The sequence below is a fragment of the Coffea eugenioides genome, chromosome 8 (assembly GCF_003713205.1).
Source record: "Coffea eugenioides isolate CCC68of chromosome 8, Ceug_1.0, whole genome shotgun sequence".
Lineage (NCBI taxonomy): Eukaryota > Viridiplantae > Streptophyta > Magnoliopsida > Gentianales > Rubiaceae > Coffea > Coffea eugenioides.
Genome location: NC_040042.1, coordinates 2,638,707 through 2,660,553, shown reverse-complemented (window position 1 = coordinate 2,660,553; position 21,847 = coordinate 2,638,707). Strand labels below are relative to the sequence as shown.

The following is a 21,847-nucleotide window of genomic DNA, read 5'->3' as shown; positions in this document are numbered from 1 at the left end:
AAAACTAGTAGCATACAAACTTGTCAAAAAACTTTGGTTCCAAACCGGGCCTACAAACACCCATAAAACTCACTTTTCCAAATGGAGCCTACATTTTCTCCAGGAAAAAAAGGTTCTAGAGATAAAATGAAACTTCAAAACATGAGAGGTGTGTTAGTAATTTGCCAAAATGTGCGGGGCGTAAATGTAATTAAACCTCTAAGTTTTGGTCAACGAATTACTCCATCAACTGACCCTTTGTCTTTTTGGGAACGGATAATCAGCTGACTTTCACGTGACAACCTTAAAGAGCATATTATACAAATGGCGCACATGCACCGGGCCATTGTGGATGATACGGCGAATTCTCATTGGACGAGAAAATGTTAACTGTCCTGTCCCTCCGAGTTCAGGATTTTCATTTTCATGACGTCATCACCTCCTCGTCACCAGTGCAGATATAAATGCCACGCGCGTAAGCTTTCACACCAACAACATTTCCTCTCTCTTCCCTCCTTTCTCTCTCTTCTCGAGCCCTAACCCCCAAATTCACCAAACCCTAACTTACAATCTCCACTCTCAGAAATTGTATTTACAACCTACCTTGAATACTAAAGACTAGCTCGAATTTCAACACTTAGTTATACTGAATAGCGAATTATTCGTGTTCGGGATATAGAAAGGATGGATTCTCAGGCGAACAATTTGTATGAAACGGCGTCGCAGCCGGACACCGGGAACGATGCGTACACATTCCTCGAGTTCAATACCCAAGGTGAGGATTTTGATTACCCTGAGTTTCAGGAGCTTTCGCAGCCGATTAGATCGTCGGTGTGGCCCACACCTGGGGATTCTATTGTTTCGTCGTCATCGGTGGAAGCGGCAGCGGCGGGGGTAGCTGATAGACCGGCTTCATCTTCGGATGCTTCTCCGTCGACGAAATCGCGAGGTGGAGGGAATAATGGGAGTAGTAATAATGGGGTGAGTGGCAGTAATAGTCAGGTGGCAGCTGTGGATGCTCTGGCAGCTGGGATGAGTGGGTTGAATTTTGAGGAGACTGGGGATGATGACAGCTTTGAGTATGGGAAAGGGGATTTTGCTGTGGAGCATGCTTGTAGGTATTGTGGGGTCACGAATCCCGCTTGTGTAGTTAGGTGCAATGTGCCGTCGTGTCGGAAATGGTTCTGTAATTCTAGGGGAAATACTTCTGGTTCGCATATTGTGAATCATTTGGTGAGTTGCAACTTTGGAAGTGTGTATGCGCTTTTCTAATTCTAAATTTTTTTTTGGCAATGCGCTAATTATTTCAAGGATATATATCTTGGTTCATTTGAGGTGTTGAAGAGCTTCTTGTGATAAGTCTTAGCTTTATGTATTTTGGCTTGTTTTGTCTCTGGTGTATATCTTTATTTCAATGCTTCTTTTACTTTGTAATGGTTGAAGTTATAAGCTTTGCATAGGAAATTTTTGATACTCTCTTTCAAAATTGGTTAAAGATGATCTAAAAGTGGAGATCAGAAGTCATGAGTTCGCAACAGGCACTGCTATAGATATGCAATGGTCTGAGAGATTTTTGGGCTAGTGCATTTGGTTTGGTGATTATCCCAATAAAAATTTTATATTATTTCTTAATGTGTTTTTATCACTCCAATCGTCTTTTTATCTCGCATATATCATATCACAAAAAGGTGGTGCAATGCATGATACGAAAATGAAAGGTCAAATATTTTTCATTTCAACACATGGAACTTTGTTGGTGGTATTTATTATGCTCAGTTTTTTGTCCGTTCTTGCATACAGAAAATTGACTAGTTATGGAGTATATTTGGAGTATTCAATTGCTGCTGTTTATAGAAGTTGCAGACAAAAGCTAGTCAAGTTTCAGTTCACTTATTTGGTTGTCATCATCTGTATAATTCTTAATTCCCCAAGGGAGTTGTAGCTACAAGTTGACTGGGTTTAGCCATTTATGCTCATTGGAAGCTAATTGTCGGTTGATGGTCAGAATACTGTGAGATTACAATTGTTCATTGAAAGTGGCAAACTTTTGATTGGAAGTTTTCTCGATCAAAACTTATTCCTGAGATAGTAACACCTCTAGAAATTAGAAACAAGGAATGGGGAAGGAACTCATTTAAGTATTTGGTTGTTGTTTTAGTCTTTCCTCCAAGCAGATGGGATTTGAGGGAGATCTAGCGTGTAACTCTATGATGACTCTTGTTGAAACTCTGTAAAACTTGACAACTTAAGTGAAGCCTGATTTAGAAAAAATTATGTTGGCACCAGATTATCCTGAACTTTGCACCAATTCATGACATTTACCTTTGTAATTGATTTTTTAACTGCTATTACTTAGGAAAACTATAATCTGTCTCATATTAGTTCTTGGTAAAATGAGAGAATTAGTAATAAATAATTGAACATTATCTGGTTAGTGGAGACTGTGATTTCTGCCGCAGGGGTCAGTTAATTGTTTGTTTATGTTTTGTGTTGTTGATCATGGGTATTTGAAATATAAACCGATATATTTTGTCGTTGACATTTCGGGAACTATTATTAAAGCAGAAGGAATTGTGCAAACCAAATTGGATTGTGGCACAATTTCTGTTTCTGTAATTATATTACTGATGTTCTTAGTTCTAAGAAGTCCAAGTTAGGCGGTCGGAATTGGTTATGTATCAGTACGATAGTTTGTTGTTGGACATTCACTTGAGTTAGGTATTGATTGTTTGACTGAAAATCTATGTGCCTTGAGCTGTTAGGATATGTTGCCTTCCGGTGTTGGGGGCCCCTCGTGTGTGTTTCATAGTTATGGCAACCTGCTTTTAAACTTGCACTTAGAATTGTTTCAATTTTTATCTATAAATGGGAGAATCATTGCCGCAACTCTGCATTTGGCTAGCACAAAAATTGTCATCATCCTTTAGTACCTGGTTTCATATAAACTTGCTTCTTAAGTTTCTCATGGTTGTGCATGAGATTGGTGATGGTATTTGTTTTCGTGCTGAAATTCAAATATCTTTTGGAGCTAATCAGTTTTTTTTCTTTTTCTCTGAGCAACCTGGTGTTTCTGTGTCCTATCTTTACCTCTACATAAATTTTGCCTCTTTTATAGGATAGTTGACGTGAAATTGTTGTACTTATGTTAACCGGATGGAATGTTGTTGTTATGAGAGATATATAAATGTATATGTATATGTGTATATATACATGTGTGTATATATATTTTGGGTCATGCATGGTGGCTTAGCGGATTTATCCTTTCTTGCAAGTTTGAAATATAGCAAGGCTGTAAACCAGGTGATGGTAAATATTTTGTTTGCACCTGATATTTAAGAAGTATGATATATCCTAACGTTGGCTCATATTATAGGTGCGAGCTAAACACAAGGAAGTTTGTCTTCACAAGGACAGTCCCCTGGGAGAAACAATCTTAGAGTGTTATAATTGTGGGTGTCGAAATGTCTTTCTTCTTGGGTTCATATCTGCCAAAACAGAGAGTGTTGTGGTGCTGCTTTGTAGGGAACCTTGTCTGAGCGTTAATGCTTTGAAGGATATGAATTGGGACTTGAGCCAGTGGTGCCCACTCATCGATGATAGATGTTTCTTGCAATGGCTTGTTAAGGTGATTGTTTTTCCTGTGATATCTTTTGACAGTTAGGACTGTCATTTGGGCTCGCTGGCTGAGCTCGGTCTGTTTGATCTACTTAAATTAGGGCCGAGCCTAATATGAAAATGAGCTGGGTTGAACTTCAGCTTGATTTTAAAGTGAGCTGAGGCTCAGCCCCGATAAAAAATATACATGTGTGTTTTTGTGTGTATTAAGCATGCATGTATTTGTATGTCTTTTCATGTAAATGTACATATTCCTATTACGCCATGGTGTTGTGTATGTAAGCACAAGCTGAGTTTGTCTCAAACATCTAAAAACTCAAAATGGCTGAGTTTAAGCTCATCAAAGCCAGCTCATAAAGTCCAGTTGACACCCCCTGAGTATATTTGTGTATAATTTCCTATTCCAAATTTGTCAACTGGTTGCATTGTACAGGTTCCTTCAGAACAGGAGCAATTGAGGGCACGCCAGGTCAGTGCTCAGCAAATAAACAAAGTAGAAGAGCTTTGGAAAACAAATCCTGATGCTACTTTGGAAGATCTTGAAAAGCCTGGGGTTGATGACGAACCTCAGCCCGTGGCTTTGAAGTATGAGGATGCATATCAGGTGCCTATGTTTATAAGACAGCCGTAGTGATTTTTTTGAATATTTGTATGGCTGCATGGGGTATCAATTGTGAGCATGAGAAGATTATGGAGTGAGCAGTCTTTCTGGATCGATTACTTAGTGTTATTTTTCTATTGCAGTACCAAAATGTCTTTGCTCCACTGATCAAGCTTGAAGCTGATTATGACAAGGTATACCTACAATTATGACAAAGTTCATCCCCAAGATGATTTCCATCTCAGAGAAGTTACATGAAATGGGATCATGTTTCTTTGCAGTAATGTGAATGTTGTTTTTGTTTGATAGATGATGAAAGAGTCTCAAAGCAAGGATAATGTTACAGTTCGCTGGGATATTGGTCTCAACAAGAAGCGAATTGCATATTTCGTTTTCCCAAAGGTACTAGTAATACTTAGTATGTTGAATTGGTAATGTATATTTGTAAATTTATTTATTTAGCTTTCAATTGTTGCTCTCTCTTATGTTGCAGTTTATTTCTCTCTTGCTGGCAACCCATTTGTTTATTGGTTTTTATAATGAATGATGTCTGTGTTTTTGTAGGAAGATAATGAGTTGCGCCTTGTTCCTGGTGACGAATTACGGCTGCGGTACTCAGGGGATGCGGCTCATCCAGCTTGGCAGTCGGTGGGGCATGTGGTAGGACATCTATTGCACTCTTTCGTCATGTTAAAGTGGTGATTTATATGTTCAACTTGCTCTAACCACTTAAAGAGTCAACTCTGTTGAGTGGAATGCTTTATTTTTTTAGGGGGCAGTTTTTGTTGATTGTTAGAAATTAGCTTGCCTTGAGATTTCTGTCTTAAAATTTTGTTTTTCCTAAAATTATGGGTTCACTGATCAACTTCTTTATCCAGATAAAGTTGACTGCACAAGAGGAGGTTGCTCTTGAGCTTCGTGCTAGCCAGGTATTTTTTCCTAGTATGTCTCTATCTGTCAGTTTTTATCAGGAAATAGGAAAGTGTTGATTGGTGGTTTTTCATCTTTACTTGATGCAAACAAATTGTTGTGTGCAGGGCGTCCCTGTAGATGTGAACCATGGTTTCAGTGTTGATTTTGTTTGGAAAAGCACAAGTTTTGATCGGATGCAGGGAGCAATGAAAACATTTGCTGTTGATGAAACTAGTGTTAGTGGGTGGGTAGCTAGTTTTAGCATATCTTAATTTGTTATTTGATACTGAATCATTTACCTGAATATAATATGTTTTCCGAATTGAGATAGTGATAGTAAATCTTTCTCAAACGTGCTATGCGTGTATGCACATTTTCAAGGCGGTCGATTGGGCCCATTCACAAGCAAATATGCAATATCTCGTGTCATCTATTCTACTTGTTTTGAGCTATTTCAAGCTGAGCTGATCTTCTTTCAATGCTGATTTTTGTTTTGTTGAGGGTTTTGTATCTAGAGCTCTACTTGTAATTATGCTGCCTGAGTACACAGTATACATGTATACTCTTTCCTTGTATGCTTTTCTTATAAAGCTGTTTAATAAAAAATGACACTCTGGTGACTTAAATCTTTGCTTCACCATCACCTTTCCATAAAGAACGTATAATGATTTTTGGGTTGAGGCTTCCTGTTTTGTGCTTGGATCTTGTAGTGACTTAGTGTAAGTTGTTGCTTCCATGCAGGTATATTTATCATCACTTGTTAGGCCATGAAGTTGAGATGCAGCTGGTCCGCAACACATTACCCCGCAGGTTTGGTGCTCCAGGTCTTCCAGAGCTTAATGCATCTCAGGTAGGTCCTCTAAACTAGAGACTTCCATTTTTTCTCAAGAACGTGTTGGGTGCTCCATTGCTAAAGATTGCAATGTTTAATTTTTGAGGTTTAGTACTGATTGGTCTTTGTTGCCTTTTTTACATCTAAATTAAGCTTATCTCCGCAATTGAGATGCAGGTCTTTTTAAATTTCATTACTGCTTATTCTTTAACATGCATTAATGTTTGGAGCTCAGAAAGTTCGACTGAGAGCTTGGATAATGTTTGTTGACATACTCCAATGGTCCCACTTATTCAATGGATTTTATCTGGATGAATATACATAACTCAAATTCATTAGTTGTTGTGGACAAATGAATACTGCAAAACTTTTTGAGTTTCATGCAGAATTTATTGAGAGGATAAGTTTTATATGGGGACAAGTATGGAACGCTCTTTAGTTTCTAGGGATGATGAACTCCCATGAATTTCAATCATGGCAGGGTTTTTTGCCAGTAGTTGTATTGGAATAGATTTACATTTCCTATCAACTTATAGGAATATAAGTTGCCTGAAACTACATGAGACAGACCAAAATACCCTTGATTAGGCACATGCCTGGTGCATTGCACATTTTGCTACATTAAAACGGTTTATAAACTATTGCACTACTTTAGGAATCAAAGCATAGCAAACGACATAATAAGACGACAACGGAGATGGAATGAAGACATGCCTGTAACGGTTTGTTCAAGAATACGAAATTCTGTGAAAAAAAAAATCTGTTTACATGAAAATAAGAATTTCAATCAAGTTTTTTCACCATTCTTGGTTTCTGCAGTGAGGCATTTGGCTTGCCTTTTTTTTCCCCATCCTTATTTTGAGGAGGGAAAGTGGTGGTGGTGGTGAGGGTGTGTTTAAAACAATGTTTCTCGATAATTTGACTTGATAGAAAAAGAAAAGGGATAATTAATTTTTCTGCCTGAGGCAGCATGTGGATGATAATGCTATAATTTGGTCTCTTGACTGCCTTTTGCACCTGTGTAGGTTTTTGCCGTCAAAAGTGTCCTGCAAAAGCCCATAAGCCTTATTCAAGGTCCACCTGGAACTGGGAAAACAGTCACTTCAGCTGCCATTGTATATCATATGGCCAAACAAGGCCAAGGGCAGGTAGGTTTTGGATATCTAGCTTTTTGTGGTGCGACGTTCTGTTTACTATATAAACTGCCTGATTTTTTCCATGATTAGGTTTTGGTATGTGCTCCCAGTAATGTTGCTGTGGACCAACTAGCTGAAAAGATAAGTGCTACTGGTTTAAAGGTAAAAATTGCTGCTTCAAATATTGGAAGGACCTTCACTCATTGGCAAATTTATATGTCTTACTGAGCTGTCATGTTATGGATTTGTTTCATTTCTTAAGGTACCTGCTTGTGAGTTGGTTGAGGGGATTTTAAATGTCAATCTAAATTAATTAGGTTTCCTTTAACTCTCAAAATTAATCTTTTATTTAACTCATGACAATTTTGTAGCATTGGCAAGTCTCATGGGACAAATTTGAATCTCCTGCTACTATCTGCTTGTGATGAGAACATCACTTTGGTGTTTCCTCAGCATGTTCTGCAAATAAAATTCCACTTGACTTGCAACTTCTTACAGCATGAGATACAGGGGTCTATATAATATTTCACATCCTCATCTCTTTTATTTCATCCTCTCATCAGGTCGTTAGACTCTGTGCTAAGTCAAGGGAAGCTGTTAGTTCACCTGTTGAGCACTTAACCCTTCACTATCAGGTATGGTACATTTAATAATATCGGCTTTGTCAGAGTGTTGTTTGCTTGAGTGATATACTGTTTTAAGAGATTTATGCATGTTTCACTTGTCTCTTGGCAGGTCCGGCATCTTGATACTTCTGAAAAGAGTGAACTGCACAAATTACAGCAACTAAAAGATGAACAAGGTGTGCTTTTGTGTTTTAGCCTGCTATCATTGTGATTTCATTTCAATTGAAATTATAATGTCTTCACACATTTTGATACTCAGAAAATCTGTGTTCTTTATTGGGCTTCAATATGTACACATTTAGTGGGTGCCTATTGGCTAGGATATTTTATTTAGTTTTTATTTGTGGAGTTCATTCTAATGTTTTTATGTAGAGGTGTTTTATTTGATACTTGTTATGTCTGATTTCCAATTTCCTCCGCACATGTTATTATTGTCTTTTGGCTTCATAGTGTTTGGAATTGTGCTTGGTTTATTTTATTAAATTTTACAATAGAGTTCGATTGATTAAAATTCGTTGGAAAATTTTGCTTGTCGAGAATATTCTATTAGGATTAACAGTTAAAGTTTATGTGATGGTTTTATCATTCTTACATGGATGATTGCATTAGTAAAAGAAGTATAAGTAATAGCCCTGTTTTTAATGTTTTTAAAAACAATGAAAATCAAAATAAAAAGGTGATGAATCTAGTGATGTTTTGGTTGGTCATAGAAGATAGAAATTTTGATAAGCTGCAACTGCAAGACCATCTCAAATTTGATCAATTACAGAGTCAATTCTGTGTACCTAAATGTAGGAACAATAATGGTGTCTGCATTTTAGCGGTTGCTAGGTTTTAGCCTTACCATCTCAAATTTGATTCTAATCATTATACATTCATGATTTGTTTTTGAAGTCAGATATGATGTTTTAACTTGCCCAGTTTGGAATAGAGTGTGCATAATGCCTCCCTGTCTTTCTCTCTCTCGCTTTGGTGGGAAAAAAAATGTGTGATTCTGCATTCTCCTCTTTTGGTAAAGCATTTGTTGTAATGTTGTTGGTCACTTAAAATATGTAGTTGACATTAGGTGATTAGAAATGTAAGATGGAATTTTGATTCCCTTGTTACGTTAGTATTTGCTTTCCTATCGTATGTAGCTTGATGACCCTTTCTGCTAAAAATTACAGGTGAATTGTCCAGTAGTGATGAGAAGAAATACAAGGCTTTGAAACGGGCAACAGAGAGGGAGATATCTCAGAGTGCTGATGTCATTTGTTGTACCTGTGTGGGTGCAGGAGATCCTCGGCTGGCCAATTTTAGATTCCGACAGGTGAATTGCATGAGATGCAAGTATATATGTTTATGCTATTTGGCTTTCTCTGGCCTGATGGTTCTCATTCCTGTTTGAACTGTTCTTTTGCTCTGTTTTCTTTTCCTCTTTTGAAAAATTCTGTTGTAGGTGCTTATTGATGAATCTACTCAAGCAACTGAGCCTGAGTGTCTTATTCCTTTGGTTCTTGGTGTAAAACAGGTACTATGTGCTTTAGTGGCTTTTTTTGTTGTTTGGTTTAGTTACCATATTCATTTAAAAAAGCCCACTGTAGCATTATCATCTGACAAGTGGTTTCTTTTAGGTGGTTCTTGTTGGTGACCACTGCCAGCTTGGTCCTGTTATAATGTGCAAGAAAGCAGCTCGTGCTGGGCTAGCTCAATCTCTATTTGAGCGCCTTGTTCTACTTGGTGTAAAACCTATTAGATTACAGGTGATTTCCTCTGAATGCCTGTATGTGCTCTTGGTTGCATTGGTTCTAGGATGGGAGTTATGTTTTCTATACAATGGTTTTGTTGATATATGTACTGTTTGGAGTTTGTATTTTGTGCTTGCAACTCTTTTCTAACTGGATTCTTTGCTGTTACTCTTTTGAATCTCACTGAGTTCTTGTGCTTTATCCTCATTCCATATCTCCTCACTGCTGCACTAGTCCTCCTTGAAGGATTTTCTGAAGACCAGAATGCCAATAATGCTTCGATTGTATAATTACTATGAACCCTTCATTCTTAGAATAGCAGGTGTTAGAAGAAGCCTTCTATTCTTGCTTTAGGTGGTGATTGGTGAAAAGAATGCTTATAAACAACTGTTGTAGAAGATGCTTTCAGCATTAAAAGTGTGTCATGTCATTACCATGAGCTTTTCTGCTCAGCTTATCATGGAGTTTAGACTAGTGTTCCACCAGTCTCCGTATTTCATCCATTTATTATTTTTTGCATTCAGCATTTGAACCCATAAAAGGTCTGGAACTACTAGAAAGTGCTGCAGATTGCTAATGTAAAACTTTTCTTGTCTTGAGTGACAGGTTCAATATCGAATGCATCCTGCCCTCTCTGAATTCCCATCTAACAGCTTCTATGAAGGTACTCTTCAAAATGGAGTAACCATCAATGAAAGGCAATCATCTGGCATTGATTTTCCTTGGCCTGTTCCAAATCGACCCATGTTCTTCTATGTCCAGGTAAAATCTTTTTTAAAGCATATATTCAGGAATTTGATCACTGAGAACTCGACAAATTGCAGCCTAAGTGTTTGGCAGTGACTGCTGATTGGAAATAGAGAAAATAACTTCTGGTTACTCTATTCACTTGTGATATAGTGTTGTGTTAAGCAAATCCTGAATATATCGAACTCCAAATCTGAGTTATTTACTGCCACATTTAAAAAAAATAAAATTGCGTGCATAGGAGATATTTCCACTCTTTTTTCCTGGAAATCAACATAGGGATCACTTGCTTAGGTGAAAACCTGATATTAACAGAAAATTTGATGTTTTTGGTTTCAAATCTTTTTCCAATCTGTTTTTCTTAATTTTGCATTTCCTATTGAATGTATTTAAATCTCCATGACTCGTATAATACAGATGGGACAAGAAGAGATAAGTGCCAGTGGTACATCCTATTTGAATAGAACTGAGGCTGCAAATGTTGAAAAAATTGTGACTACTTTCTTAAAAAGTGGTGTGGTACCCAGTCAGGTAAATAAAATCTCTCTTATGTTTTCTGTTTCTTCGTGTCATCTTTATTTTAGTGGTGTAATGACACTTCTGTGCTTATGTTTTGTAGATAGGAGTTATAACACCTTATGAGGGTCAGCGAGCATACATAGTCAACTATATGTCAAGAAATGGTTCTTTAAGACAGCAACTGTACAAGGAAATTGAGGTAAGACTAATACAACATGAACTTGTCTAATATTTGGCTCAGTCCGTTTGGATTAGCTGTTTTTGGGGTTGTTTTTAAAAAACAGCACTGTAGCATTTCGTTTTTCAAATACAAGTCCGTTTGGATTAGTTGTTTTTTGAGTTGTTTTAAAAAATACAGCACTGTAGCACTGTAGATGTTTTATGGATTATTTTTAGATGTATTTTTAAAACATATATTCGAGTATTTTTATAATTTATATAATTTTTATAACAATATACAATTATATATTTATAAATATTTATAAATAAATATATTTATATAAAAATATATAAATGTACTATATTATATATAATACATAATATAAATATATTTATAAATATATAAATGTATAAATTATAAATGAATATTATATAAATGTATAAATGTATAAATTATAATTTTTATATTTTTATATTTTTATATTTTTATATTTATATACATTTATGCATTTATAATACATTTATAAATATTTATAAATAAATATATTTATACTTTTATAAATAAATATATTCATATATTTATATATAAATGTATTATATTATATATAATACATAATATAAATATATTTATAAATGTTTAAATGTATATTACTATAAATATATAAATTATAAATGAATATATTATAATTTAATTTAATTTATAATTTTTATGTTTTTATATTTATATACATTTAGGCATTTATAATACAATTATAAATATTTATAAATAAATATATTTATATATTTATGAATAAATATATTTATATATTATTCTAAATAAGTAAGTGTATTATATTTATAAATAAATTTATATATTATATATAAATAAATAAGTGTATTATATTTATTTATTTATTATATATTATATTTATAAATAAATATATAAATGTATTATAAGTGTATTATATTATATATAATACATAATATAAATATATTTGTAAATGTATAAATGTATATTATTATAAATGTGTATAAATTATAAATGAATATTATATAAATGTATATTATAATTTATAATTTATAATTTTTATGTTTTTATATTTATATACATTTATGCATTTATAATACAATTATAAATATTTATAAATAAATATATTTATATATTATGTATAAATAAATAAGTGTATTATATTTATAAATAAATTTATATATTATATATAAATAAATAAGTGTATTATATTTATTTATTATATATTATATTTATAAATAAATATATAAATGTATTATAAGTGTATTATATTATATATAATACATAATATAAATATATTTATTAATGTATAAATGTATATTATTATAAATGTGTATAAATTATAAATGAATATTATATAAATGTATTAATGTAATAAATATAAATGTATAAATTTATTAATATTATGTATAAATGTATAATTAATATTATTTATATTAATATAAATATATAAATGTATTATATTATATATAATACATAATATAAATTTATATTATAAATATACATAAATATATATATTTTGTTTAAATGTACATTTATATAAATGTTCAATATATATAATATATATTATGTATATATTAAATATATATAATATATAACATTTATATAAATGTTTAATAACATATTTATAATATATATAATATAATACATAATATTCATATAAATATATAAAATATATTTTATATAAAATATTTATAATATGTATAAATAAATATATTTAAATTAATATAATATATATATATCCTATACATAATTGAAATATACAAATTGAAATAAACATATTAAATATGTATTTGGAGTTGTTTTTGATATATTGTTTGGATATGGTGTTTTTGGAGTTGTTTTTGAAATACACATTTACTGTAGCATTTGGATTGTGAAAAACAGTTTTTCAAAAACAGGCCCAAAAACAAGAATCCAAACGGACCCTGGATGTTTTCATCGTAGTAATTGCTAACTGATGACTTTCATCTCAGGTTGCAAGTGTAGATTCATTCCAAGGAAGGGAAAAAGATTATATCATTCTGTCTTGTGTCAGGAGTAATGAGCATCAGGTTGGTTAATATTTCTCATTTTATGTACTTTATATGTAAATACTTGGAGAAGTTAATTAATCAGATCCTTTATTCTTACCTAAATGCTAAGACATGATGCTTTTCTGCTCAAATTTTGCGCACAGGGCATTGGATTCCTTAATGACCCTCGAAGGCTTAATGTTGCTCTAACCCGTGCTCGTTATGGCATTGTCATCTTGGGAAATCCTAAAGTTCTTAGCAAGCAACCACTTTGGAATAGCCTATTGACACATTACAAGGTAATTTAGCCTTGCTTCTGGGGTTACTGGTTCTTGTATGGCTAATTCACTGTGTTTTCTCATGTGGAAGCTGGCTTGAAAACAGTATTTTAAGTGGGTAGTACTGTTCAGTTCTTTCTTACTATTTTCTGCATCTGTCTTAAAAAATTCTTGTTCCTTCTTTTTTCTTTTCCGTGCGAAATATACTCTTGGGTGAACCTGAATTTAACAGCATTATTGGTACTTGTTATTGATTATCAGCCTATGATTTTGGTATTAGGAAAATGAGTGCTTGGTTGAAGGACCACTGAATAACTTGAAGCAAAGTATGGTTCAATTCCAAAAGCCCAAAAAGGTGATATATTTTCCCCAAGTTTTTTTACTTTAGATTTCGCTGTTGTAATCTTTTTTCCCTGTTTGGGACACCTGTTGATTATGACGTTATACTGAAGTGATTGCCTAATTTATGATCCACAGATTTATAACGACCGCAGACTTTTCTTTGGTGGTGGCCCTGGAATCATTCCCAATGATACTTTTGGGTCTGTTGCCACCTCAAGTACAAATGCAGATAGGAGGGGCAGTCGTTCCAGGGGTAAGTAAACTTCTGATGGTCTGTAACCAGTGTGGGTTAAAAGCTGCTCTGAGAAAGCAAGAAAGCAATCATGCACCGTTTTAATTGTTTGAGAAATTTTTTAGGAGAATCGTTATTTCGTCATTGGATGAGTAATGATGAAGACTTATTTTGCTTCAAACAGGTTCTTACATGCCTCCTGGCCCTCCAAATGGTACCCATAAAGCTGGCATGCACCCTACTGGTTATCCAATGCAGCGAGTACCCCTTCCGCATTATCATGGTGCCCCTCCATCACAACCATATGCGATTCCTAGTCGTGGTGCTGTACATGGACCTGTTGGAGCTGTTCCTCATGTTCCGCAACCTGGTAGCCGGGGTTTTGGGGCTGGGCGTGGGAGTGCTGGCACTCCTATTGGCAGTCATCTTCCACACCAGCAAGGTTCACAGCAACCTATTGGAAGTCTTGGTTCTAGTTTCAACTTTCCACCTTTGGAAAATCCAAATAGCCAGCCATCTGTTGGTGGACCATTGTCTCAACCAGGCTATGTTTCTAATGTCAGTGCTCTCCATACTCTGTTTCTGTTTTGTTCTCTTTTCTGGGTCAGATCATTGACTGCTATGATTATGCTTGCTCCTCTTCGTTATTATAGATGACCGTTCAGGGACCAAGCCAAACGTTTAGGGATGGGTATTCTCTGAGTGGCATGTCACAGGTAAGTTAACGTTGAAAATGCAGTCTCTTTTTTCTTTGGTACTTTGAATTCCTTCTTATCCTTCCTTTAATTATGAATCAGGATTTTTTGGGTGAGGACTTCAAAAGTCAAGGGTCACATGTTCCATATAATGTTGCTGAATTTTCCACACAGGTACACCTCAGTTCATCTGCATCTCATCTAACATATCTTCTGGGAGATGATTACTCTGTTGCCTCTATTATTCCATTGCTTTTACCCCAGTACTGTGTGCATGCATATCTTTTGATGCATGTTTTATCATGAACTTTGCTTCATTGTTTGCTCCCATACAGGCTTCTCAAAGTGGATATGCTGTGGATTATGTTACACAGGGTGCACAAGGTGGATTTCCAGGAAGCTTCTTGAACCAGAGTTCCCAAGCGGGATATTCTCGCTTTGGAACAGGAAATGATTTCATGTCTCAGGTTTGTTTGTTGTTTCTGTAATTCTTTGGATGATGAGATCGGAATCGAAACCTATGTTGCTTTTGGGTGATTAGTGGGGTTCTGGGGGCATCTCTATTAGAGATGGTTTCAAATTAGGTAAATGTTGTATTATGTTAAAGTGTGTCTGCATGTGTCTTTTTTAACTTCTTTTGCCCTGGGATCTGACCGTTTATTTGGCTACTGTAGGACTATATGGCTCATGGTTCACAAGGTCTATTCACACAGGCTGGATTTAATGATCCATCTCAAGATGACACTTCACAGAACCACTTTGGGGTGCCCAATTCCAATCCACTTCAGTCTCAGGTTCCTTTGAGTAATTGCGTTTCTTATTCATAGATGCAGCATGTTATAGTATCATCTAATTGGGTTGAGATCACCGCATACTGTAAGGAGGTCCTGACCATTTGCCAACTTTTAAAAATTGCTAAATGGTCAATTCACCACATACTATTGGTTATTTTAACCATTTGCCAATGTTTAAAACCTTCGTGTGCCTGGGAATTCTGCCCTTTTTTTTTGGATTGATCATTTTATTGAATCATTTCAGTGATTATGTCTTCGTGAGTATCTGAATCTTTTTATCTCTTTGGCAGAGTATGCTCAATCCACTTTATTCCCAGCCATTTGGCCACTACAACACACAGCCACTAAACGTGCAGGCTACTCAGCAGCAACAGCAGCAGACCCAGCAGGGTCAAGGGTCGCAAAACCAGAAACTCCACTATAATGGTTGAGGACATCGGCTAGTATATGTGACGGGGTATTGTCCTCACATCCAGCAACTTGATTTGTGCTGTCGTGTGAACAAATTATCCGCCGTAAGATGATGTCAGAAATCCGAAATAAATGGGATTTGGTTGATGCAACATCCCTTTTGGATGATTCTGAGTGATTGGATCAGCCAATTGATTCAAAGGAATGCCGTGTCTTTTGGTTGAACACAGGCAGCTCATCTGGTGCTGAGGAGAAAGATAACCCCAAATTTCTTCGTGAAATTAAATAGCTTGCAGAGAGCATTACATGGCGTGGTTTTGTCCGAAGGGTGGGATCTGATGGAAGCAAATTTGATTGCTTTTAAGGATACTGCAGATGACCCGGGAGCTACAAAATTGCAAAGTCTTGTGCAGTCTTGCACTACATGGCAGGAGACTCGCCTGAACCTTTCGGCTCTTCCTGACATGTAATTATGCTCTATATCTAGTCAGTAATTGGGTAATTGAGAATATGCTTGATATGTGGGTTGTGCAGGCACACTGTCTACACTATTAGGTCTTTATTAGATATATGCGTTCCATGGGTGTTCATTGAGTTTGATTGCTTGCCCCTTGAATCCGATTCAGTGGATTCTTGTCTTGTTTGGGGGACGAGCAAATTTGTGGATTGTTGTTGATCATCCCAATTATAGTGAATGGTTGAAGCTACATGTCTATGTCTCAGTTGCAAACTTGCAATATGGTGTCCATTTCACTAGTATAATAATCCATTCAGTTCCTTTTTCTAGTTTATTAGATTGGATAACTATAACTACTGGTGTGTTGCAAGCCAGGTACCTGTGTTAAAGAGATGTAGGGATTATACTTGATTCGTATTCACTTCCTATAACTGTGACAATAATGATTTTCTTATAATCTTCTTGCTGAGATTCCAGGTAAAATCCAGCAATTCAATCATTAACTCGGCCCTTAACTACTAATTACGTGCTTTGCATTGTAACTAGCTGAAACATGGCTTCAAGTAAAATTTGTGCCATAATTCATGTGTAAAGTGAATTCTATGAAATTGCAGCATCGCATTGCGGTGGGCATATGATATTTAACTCTACTGATGCATCAAAAGTTCGCAATTTAATTGGATGCAACAAGGCCTGCCGAATTGGAACATCAAATGAACCATTTCCTTCATACTAAGAACGAAACAAAACAACATTAAAATATATGTTTAACATCTAAAGGTCACCTTAGTCCAACATGTAAAATCATCCATTTTTTTAATGTCAAACAAGTCTATAAATTACCTTGGGGTGTAAAACTATTATAGATTATGTTGTAAAATTATCAAGAAAAAAATGGTTATGTTTTGAACCTTTTATATATATATATATATATATATATATATTTAACGAAAACGTTAGAAATATTATTATTGATATCAAAACAAGCTGTACAACCTTGAGTAAAGACTACTTTACAAACGTGTATTTAGACATTGAAAATTCAAATATTTCTCGTCTTATACTAACTTAGTAGCGTACGAGTTAATCATTCTACTTATCATTCTATTTTGGTGAGATATCGACCTAAATGAGCATTTCATAAACAATGGTCTTAATATTTGAATGCCCTCCAGTTGAGCAAAAAGTCTGATGTCTTTTACTTTGTTCGTCTTCAAGCATCGCAGCAGCAATTGTCAAGATGTAACTTGCACTTTTATGTTTGGAACTTTATGATAAACCTTTTTATTTTGCTTGGTTGGATCAATAGACAATTGGCGACCACGCTTCCAAAGGCTCGCAATCTTGACCGGTTGGAACCAGCTGGAAAACAGAGAACTCCTCCTGATCGCCACCTGTCACCTCTTCATGCAATCCATCGCTGAGTTGACTCGACAGCTCAACGATTCCAAACCCTTCACTCTCCAACTCACCTAAGCTTGCACTCGTCCACGGCCTCACCTCGGTGGCTCCCCACACTGTCGTTTCCTTACCACATACTTTCTTCAGCGTCTTGGCCAGTCCACCCATTTCCGCAGCATCGAAGAACACGTCCGACAGCAGCACCAAGTCGACGTGGCCTACCTCATTGAGTTGACTCGGTAACTCGTCCGATCCCCAAGCGAGTTGACACGCCAGAACTCGGTCGCCAAGTCCATTGACCTCCACGTTCTTCTCCAATAACGGAATTAGTGGCTTTATATCTGTCAGTACGACTCGGCTGGCGCCAAGCCGAGCTGCCGTCAATCCAGGAAGCCCCGTTCCCGCACCGAGTTCGAGGACAGTTTTGTCACTCAAATCGTAGTCGAGTTGGTGGGCTCGAGCTGATATCCAATTGGATAACACTACAGCCGCGTCCCAAATCCATGACCCAGTGAGTGCACGTCCCGTTACCGAGTCACAGACGTCTTCCAACTCGTGTATGAGCAACTTGTTTCCAGTAGCTACTTCTATTTCTCTTATGCCCATTTTTTGTGCTCTTCGAATTAAAATTGAGTGTTACCCAAGTTATCTATGAGCCTCTATAAATATATAGAGAGCAAAATTCTTATAGATTTCCGGAGGATACTTCAAATGCCTTTTCGTCAGTTCGTTTATTCTTATCGCTTACCTTTTTATGTTTGTGTAGGCATTTTTCTCCTTCGATAGGCATCTGATTCCAGCATATTAAAGAGTGGTCTAGAGCAGCTTGTATTCTGTAACTTATAGATTATACTTAGCATAGACCAATTAATTATGGGAACAAATATTTGTAGAAGTATATTGAAAAAGTGCATGAAAAGGCTCTTGTAACTGATAATAATTTATCTACTTGTCTAGTTTTCATTTTTATTAATTTTGACTTTGTTGTTTCTTCTACCATTTTTCTACAATTTAGTACATTAGCATGATATCATAGATGACATTACAACTTCTTATGTCGTTTGATTGCCTTTTCTTTTTCTTTGTCCTTGTGTGGGCTTCCACCGGACAAATGAATCTATTACCGAGTCTTCCTTTTTCTTATTGCAATATGTTGCTCAGTCATTTCCATCAAATACTGTTGAGGGTAGAGCTCAGTCATGATATTAGGTTCAAATTCAGATTTTCGTTATAGTTTCTGCATGTTCTCTCCTTTGCTTTAGCTTCATGGTTGTTTTTTGTGGTTTTCTGATTTTCCTTCCTGTGGATGTGGCTGTCTAAGTAGAGGAAAACTTAAATGAGATAGTACAAAAATGTAAAATTTACATGTGTATGGCAAGGAAAATTTGAGGGGAACATAATGCTTGATAGCAGTTTTGTCTGTAACATTGAACACTCAAAGTCCTTTTTTTTTTTTTTGAGGTACAGAATCATATTAAACATGGTCAAATGCTCAAAAGATCTAAAGGGAATAAAGGGGAAAAGTATCCACATAGAGAAGCAGCATAAAACATTAAGAATGGGATACAAAAAATTCTCATCCTTCCTTTTCCTTAGAAGCCTAAAAGTGGCTGAGGCCATCACCACTAAATTAGTTGAGCCCTTTGTTACGGGAAGAATGGGATGTCAAATTCCTGATGATCAGATTATCGGACTCATTCTTCTCCTTGTTGGTTTTGTGGTAAAAGGTCTTTGATGCTGGTTTTCAATGGTGATTTAGTCGGTGGCTAGTGAAGACAATTTTGGTTTCTTGAAAAATGAATGCGTGGTTGTTTTGGCTTCTTTTCTATTCCAACCAACTGGTTTTACAATTATGTAGCAGCAGTCTAAATAATGGAGAGGGAATGTCCTCAACAGGAATTTGATCAATCTGCAACCCCAACTTACAGCCTAGATGAAGGATGAGAATCCTTCTTATGACTTATGGGCATGTGGTGTGGCTTTTCAATTGTCAGATGCAAGTGCAACCAACAAAAAAAAAAGTAAAATTTAATGATCAATTTTTCGTGCATTTTAGCTATAAGATTTTTTTTTTTTTTTACACAAATAGGTTTGAAATGAATCCACGAAAAATGACTTTAATTCAGATTTAAAATTTTCATTTTGCATAAGTTGTTATGTATTTAAGGGTGTTCGTGTAAATAAATCATTACACTGACGGATTAGAAAAGATTCATCTAAAATTTAAATCGGTAAAATCATTAACACTATTCTGTAGATCATTACAGCTAATTAACACTGGACAAGTTTGCATGATAGGTCACATACTACCGTTCTTATACTCCATTTACAAATATGGCTCTCAACTTAAATAATAAGATTGATGATATTTTTTTTTAAGAAAATGTTTTTTTAACCCTACATATATTAATGTGTCCATGATTTATTGCACTAGACTACTTGATCATAGCATTCCCTTTATGTGGGATCCTGAGTACCACCTCCACTAGCGAATACTTCCCAGAGAGGGTAACTCAGCCTCATCCTTGATCTCAGCATTGTCAAATTACTTAATTATTTTTACTGTGGCTAATGCATGATCATGCTGCCAAATGTGACAATGGTTAGAAATCACATGTCTCAAAGCCAACCTAGTATTCTCCCTATAGTTATCAATTCACTCGATTTTTCAGGATTCATATTAGTGCTTTAGACTATAAATACCTTCCTTCTTACTCATATAAACTCTTGAACTCATAATCGCTGATTTAGGCATTCTGTAACTTTATTTCTCGTTGTGTTTATAGGTGAAGATGATACGTTCCACGTTACCCATAAAAAATTTCTGGTCATTGTTGGCCATTGTGCTTAGCCATGCATCAATTAGTCCATACTATGTATGCTCAAAACACACATTTTGTCATCTTCAATTGCCAACCTTTACAATTGTCACAAGTAAAGATGCTAAATCACCATTTCCATGGATCTCATCGAGCTCCTCTTGGGAGGTGGTTGGGTAATCGTTGTGTATGATTGAGGGAAGGGCTTCATCCTCCCATTTGAGGGGGGAAAAAAGGACTTGATAATATAGCTATAGATTAAACGAATTTTCTAGAGTTTCTAGTAACTGACTGAGAAATTCTACTATCTCTTTTGAGTATCATATTCGGAATAATAATCTAATAAACTCTTGTCACATCATTCAATAATTTAAACTTTTAAAATCATCTAAGTATCTCTCTTTATACATCCAATCCAACGGTGAATTGATACGTAACGATATACTACTCAAAAGATATTATAGAACTCCCCTGAATTATAATCCTCCCTCGATAATTCTCCACTAGATTATTAGTTTCCCATGGATGATAGAACATAAACATACTTGGAAGCTTAGTTGAAGCTATAAATTTACAAGATTAGAGTCTCACTGCATATTTTGTTTTTTTTTTTAAATTTTTCTAGAGGAGATTGGAAACGATATTAGGGCTACTAGATGAGTTACAATTTTGGAAACTACGTATAATTAATATGGAAAAGCAAAAGCAGGCCTATGAGAGATATCTTGAAATAATTGTGCAGCTTTCAAACAAAAGAAGCATTTAGAAGCCAAAGCAGGAGAGAATAATCACGGGTGAACACGTGATCTGCACACGTTAATCGGACATCTGTCATATTACTTGGCATTCGGCAGTTAAAAGTTAAAACCTAACTATTTCCAATTTGCTTTTTCCTTTACCTTTTTTTTTTTTTGGGGTGGGGGTCCGTCCGGGAGACGGGGATTATGAAAAAGGTTGGAATATATTTTTTTGTCAAAAAAGAACCAAAAAGAAACTGACAAGAAAAGGACCAGCAGCAGGTGGAGGAACGGTTTGTGGGGTCTACCTTTTTTTTGACTTTTTTTTTTCAATAGGAGTCACAATTGAGAAGTCGTTAATGATCGTTCTTCAGCTCTCCGACTGATGGTAATACTAATAGCCCCTCCCCTTGCTTCTATTTCCCGTCTTGCCCTTACTCGGCGGATTCCCAAAATTATTATTATTATTTTTTTTTTTGCGTTTCTTTCTTTCTTTCTTTTTTGGGAATAATTTGATGTAAGAATTTTAAAAGAGTTTCCACTTCTTTTGAGCGATTTAAAAAATTGAACCCCAATTACGGATTAATGTATATTCTTGAAACAATTTTCATTTATGTTCTTTTCGTGTACTACGATATATGCTGAAAACGTTTCCATATGTTTCCTTTTTGTTAAAAAAAAAAATAGCACGGAACAAATGGGACTTAAGAAGCAGAGAAGGGACAGGTGAGGATTTGTTTTCTTATAAATCCTAATTTAAGCAAAGTCGAGAAATACTTATGAGCAACAAATTGATAAGAATGAAA

The 21,847-nt window shown here is 35.3% G+C and overlaps 2 protein-coding genes across 3 annotated transcripts; one reads left to right on the top strand and one right to left on the bottom strand.

Moving 5' to 3' along the window:
- The first annotated feature begins 486 nt into the window (after nucleotides 1-486).
- Nucleotides 487-16,505, top strand: LOC113779226 (regulator of nonsense transcripts 1 homolog). 2 transcript variants are annotated; one of them, XM_027324754.1, is made up of 29 exons: nucleotides 487-1,212; nucleotides 3,353-3,604; nucleotides 4,028-4,198; nucleotides 4,339-4,389; nucleotides 4,505-4,597; nucleotides 4,760-4,855; nucleotides 5,074-5,124; nucleotides 5,233-5,351; nucleotides 5,849-5,957; nucleotides 6,965-7,087; nucleotides 7,166-7,237; nucleotides 7,639-7,710; nucleotides 7,811-7,877; nucleotides 8,868-9,010; nucleotides 9,140-9,211; nucleotides 9,315-9,443; nucleotides 10,035-10,190; nucleotides 10,593-10,706; nucleotides 10,795-10,893; nucleotides 12,837-12,914; nucleotides 13,040-13,174; nucleotides 13,434-13,508; nucleotides 13,631-13,748; nucleotides 13,912-14,285; nucleotides 14,381-14,443; nucleotides 14,525-14,596; nucleotides 14,797-14,889; nucleotides 15,097-15,216; nucleotides 15,507-16,505. In XM_027324754.1, the coding sequence occupies exons 1-29, from the start codon at nucleotides 664-666 to the stop codon at nucleotides 15,645-15,647; spliced, it is 3,807 nt and encodes a 1,268-aa protein (XP_027180555.1). In that variant the 5' UTR covers nucleotides 487-663; the 3' UTR covers nucleotides 15,648-16,505. The 2 variants fall into 2 exon arrangements, with proteins under 2 accessions (XP_027180555.1, XP_027180554.1); XM_027324753.1 differs by having other exon boundaries at nucleotides 14,758-14,889.
- Nucleotides 16,506-17,027: 522 nt separating this feature from the next.
- LOC113781331 (protein-lysine methyltransferase METTL21D-like) lies at nucleotides 17,028-18,142 on the bottom strand. Its single transcript, XM_027327248.1, has one exon. The coding sequence runs from the start codon at nucleotides 18,089-18,091 to the stop codon at nucleotides 17,387-17,389; it is 705 nt and encodes a 234-aa protein (XP_027183049.1). The 5' UTR covers nucleotides 18,092-18,142; the 3' UTR covers nucleotides 17,028-17,386.
- Between the last annotated feature and the right edge of the window lie 3,705 nt (nucleotides 18,143-21,847).

Bases quoted from the DNA above. Each gene is read 5' to 3' on its own strand.
- LOC113779226 (XM_027324753.1), top strand. From the start codon at position 664: ATGGATTCTCAGGCGAACAATTTGTATGAAACGGCGTCGCAGCCGGAC. The intron at 4,199-4,338 runs GTGCCTATGTTT...TTTCTATTGCAG, and splicing joins AGTATGAGGATGCATATCAG to TACCAAAATGTCTTTGCTCC. The intron at 7,238-7,638 runs GTAAAAATTGCT...TCCTCTCATCAG, and splicing joins TAAGTGCTACTGGTTTAAAG to GTCGTTAGACTCTGTGCTAA.
- LOC113781331 (XM_027327248.1), bottom strand. From the start codon at position 18,091: ATGGGCATAAGAGAAATAGAAGTAGCTACTGGAAACAAGTTGCTCATA.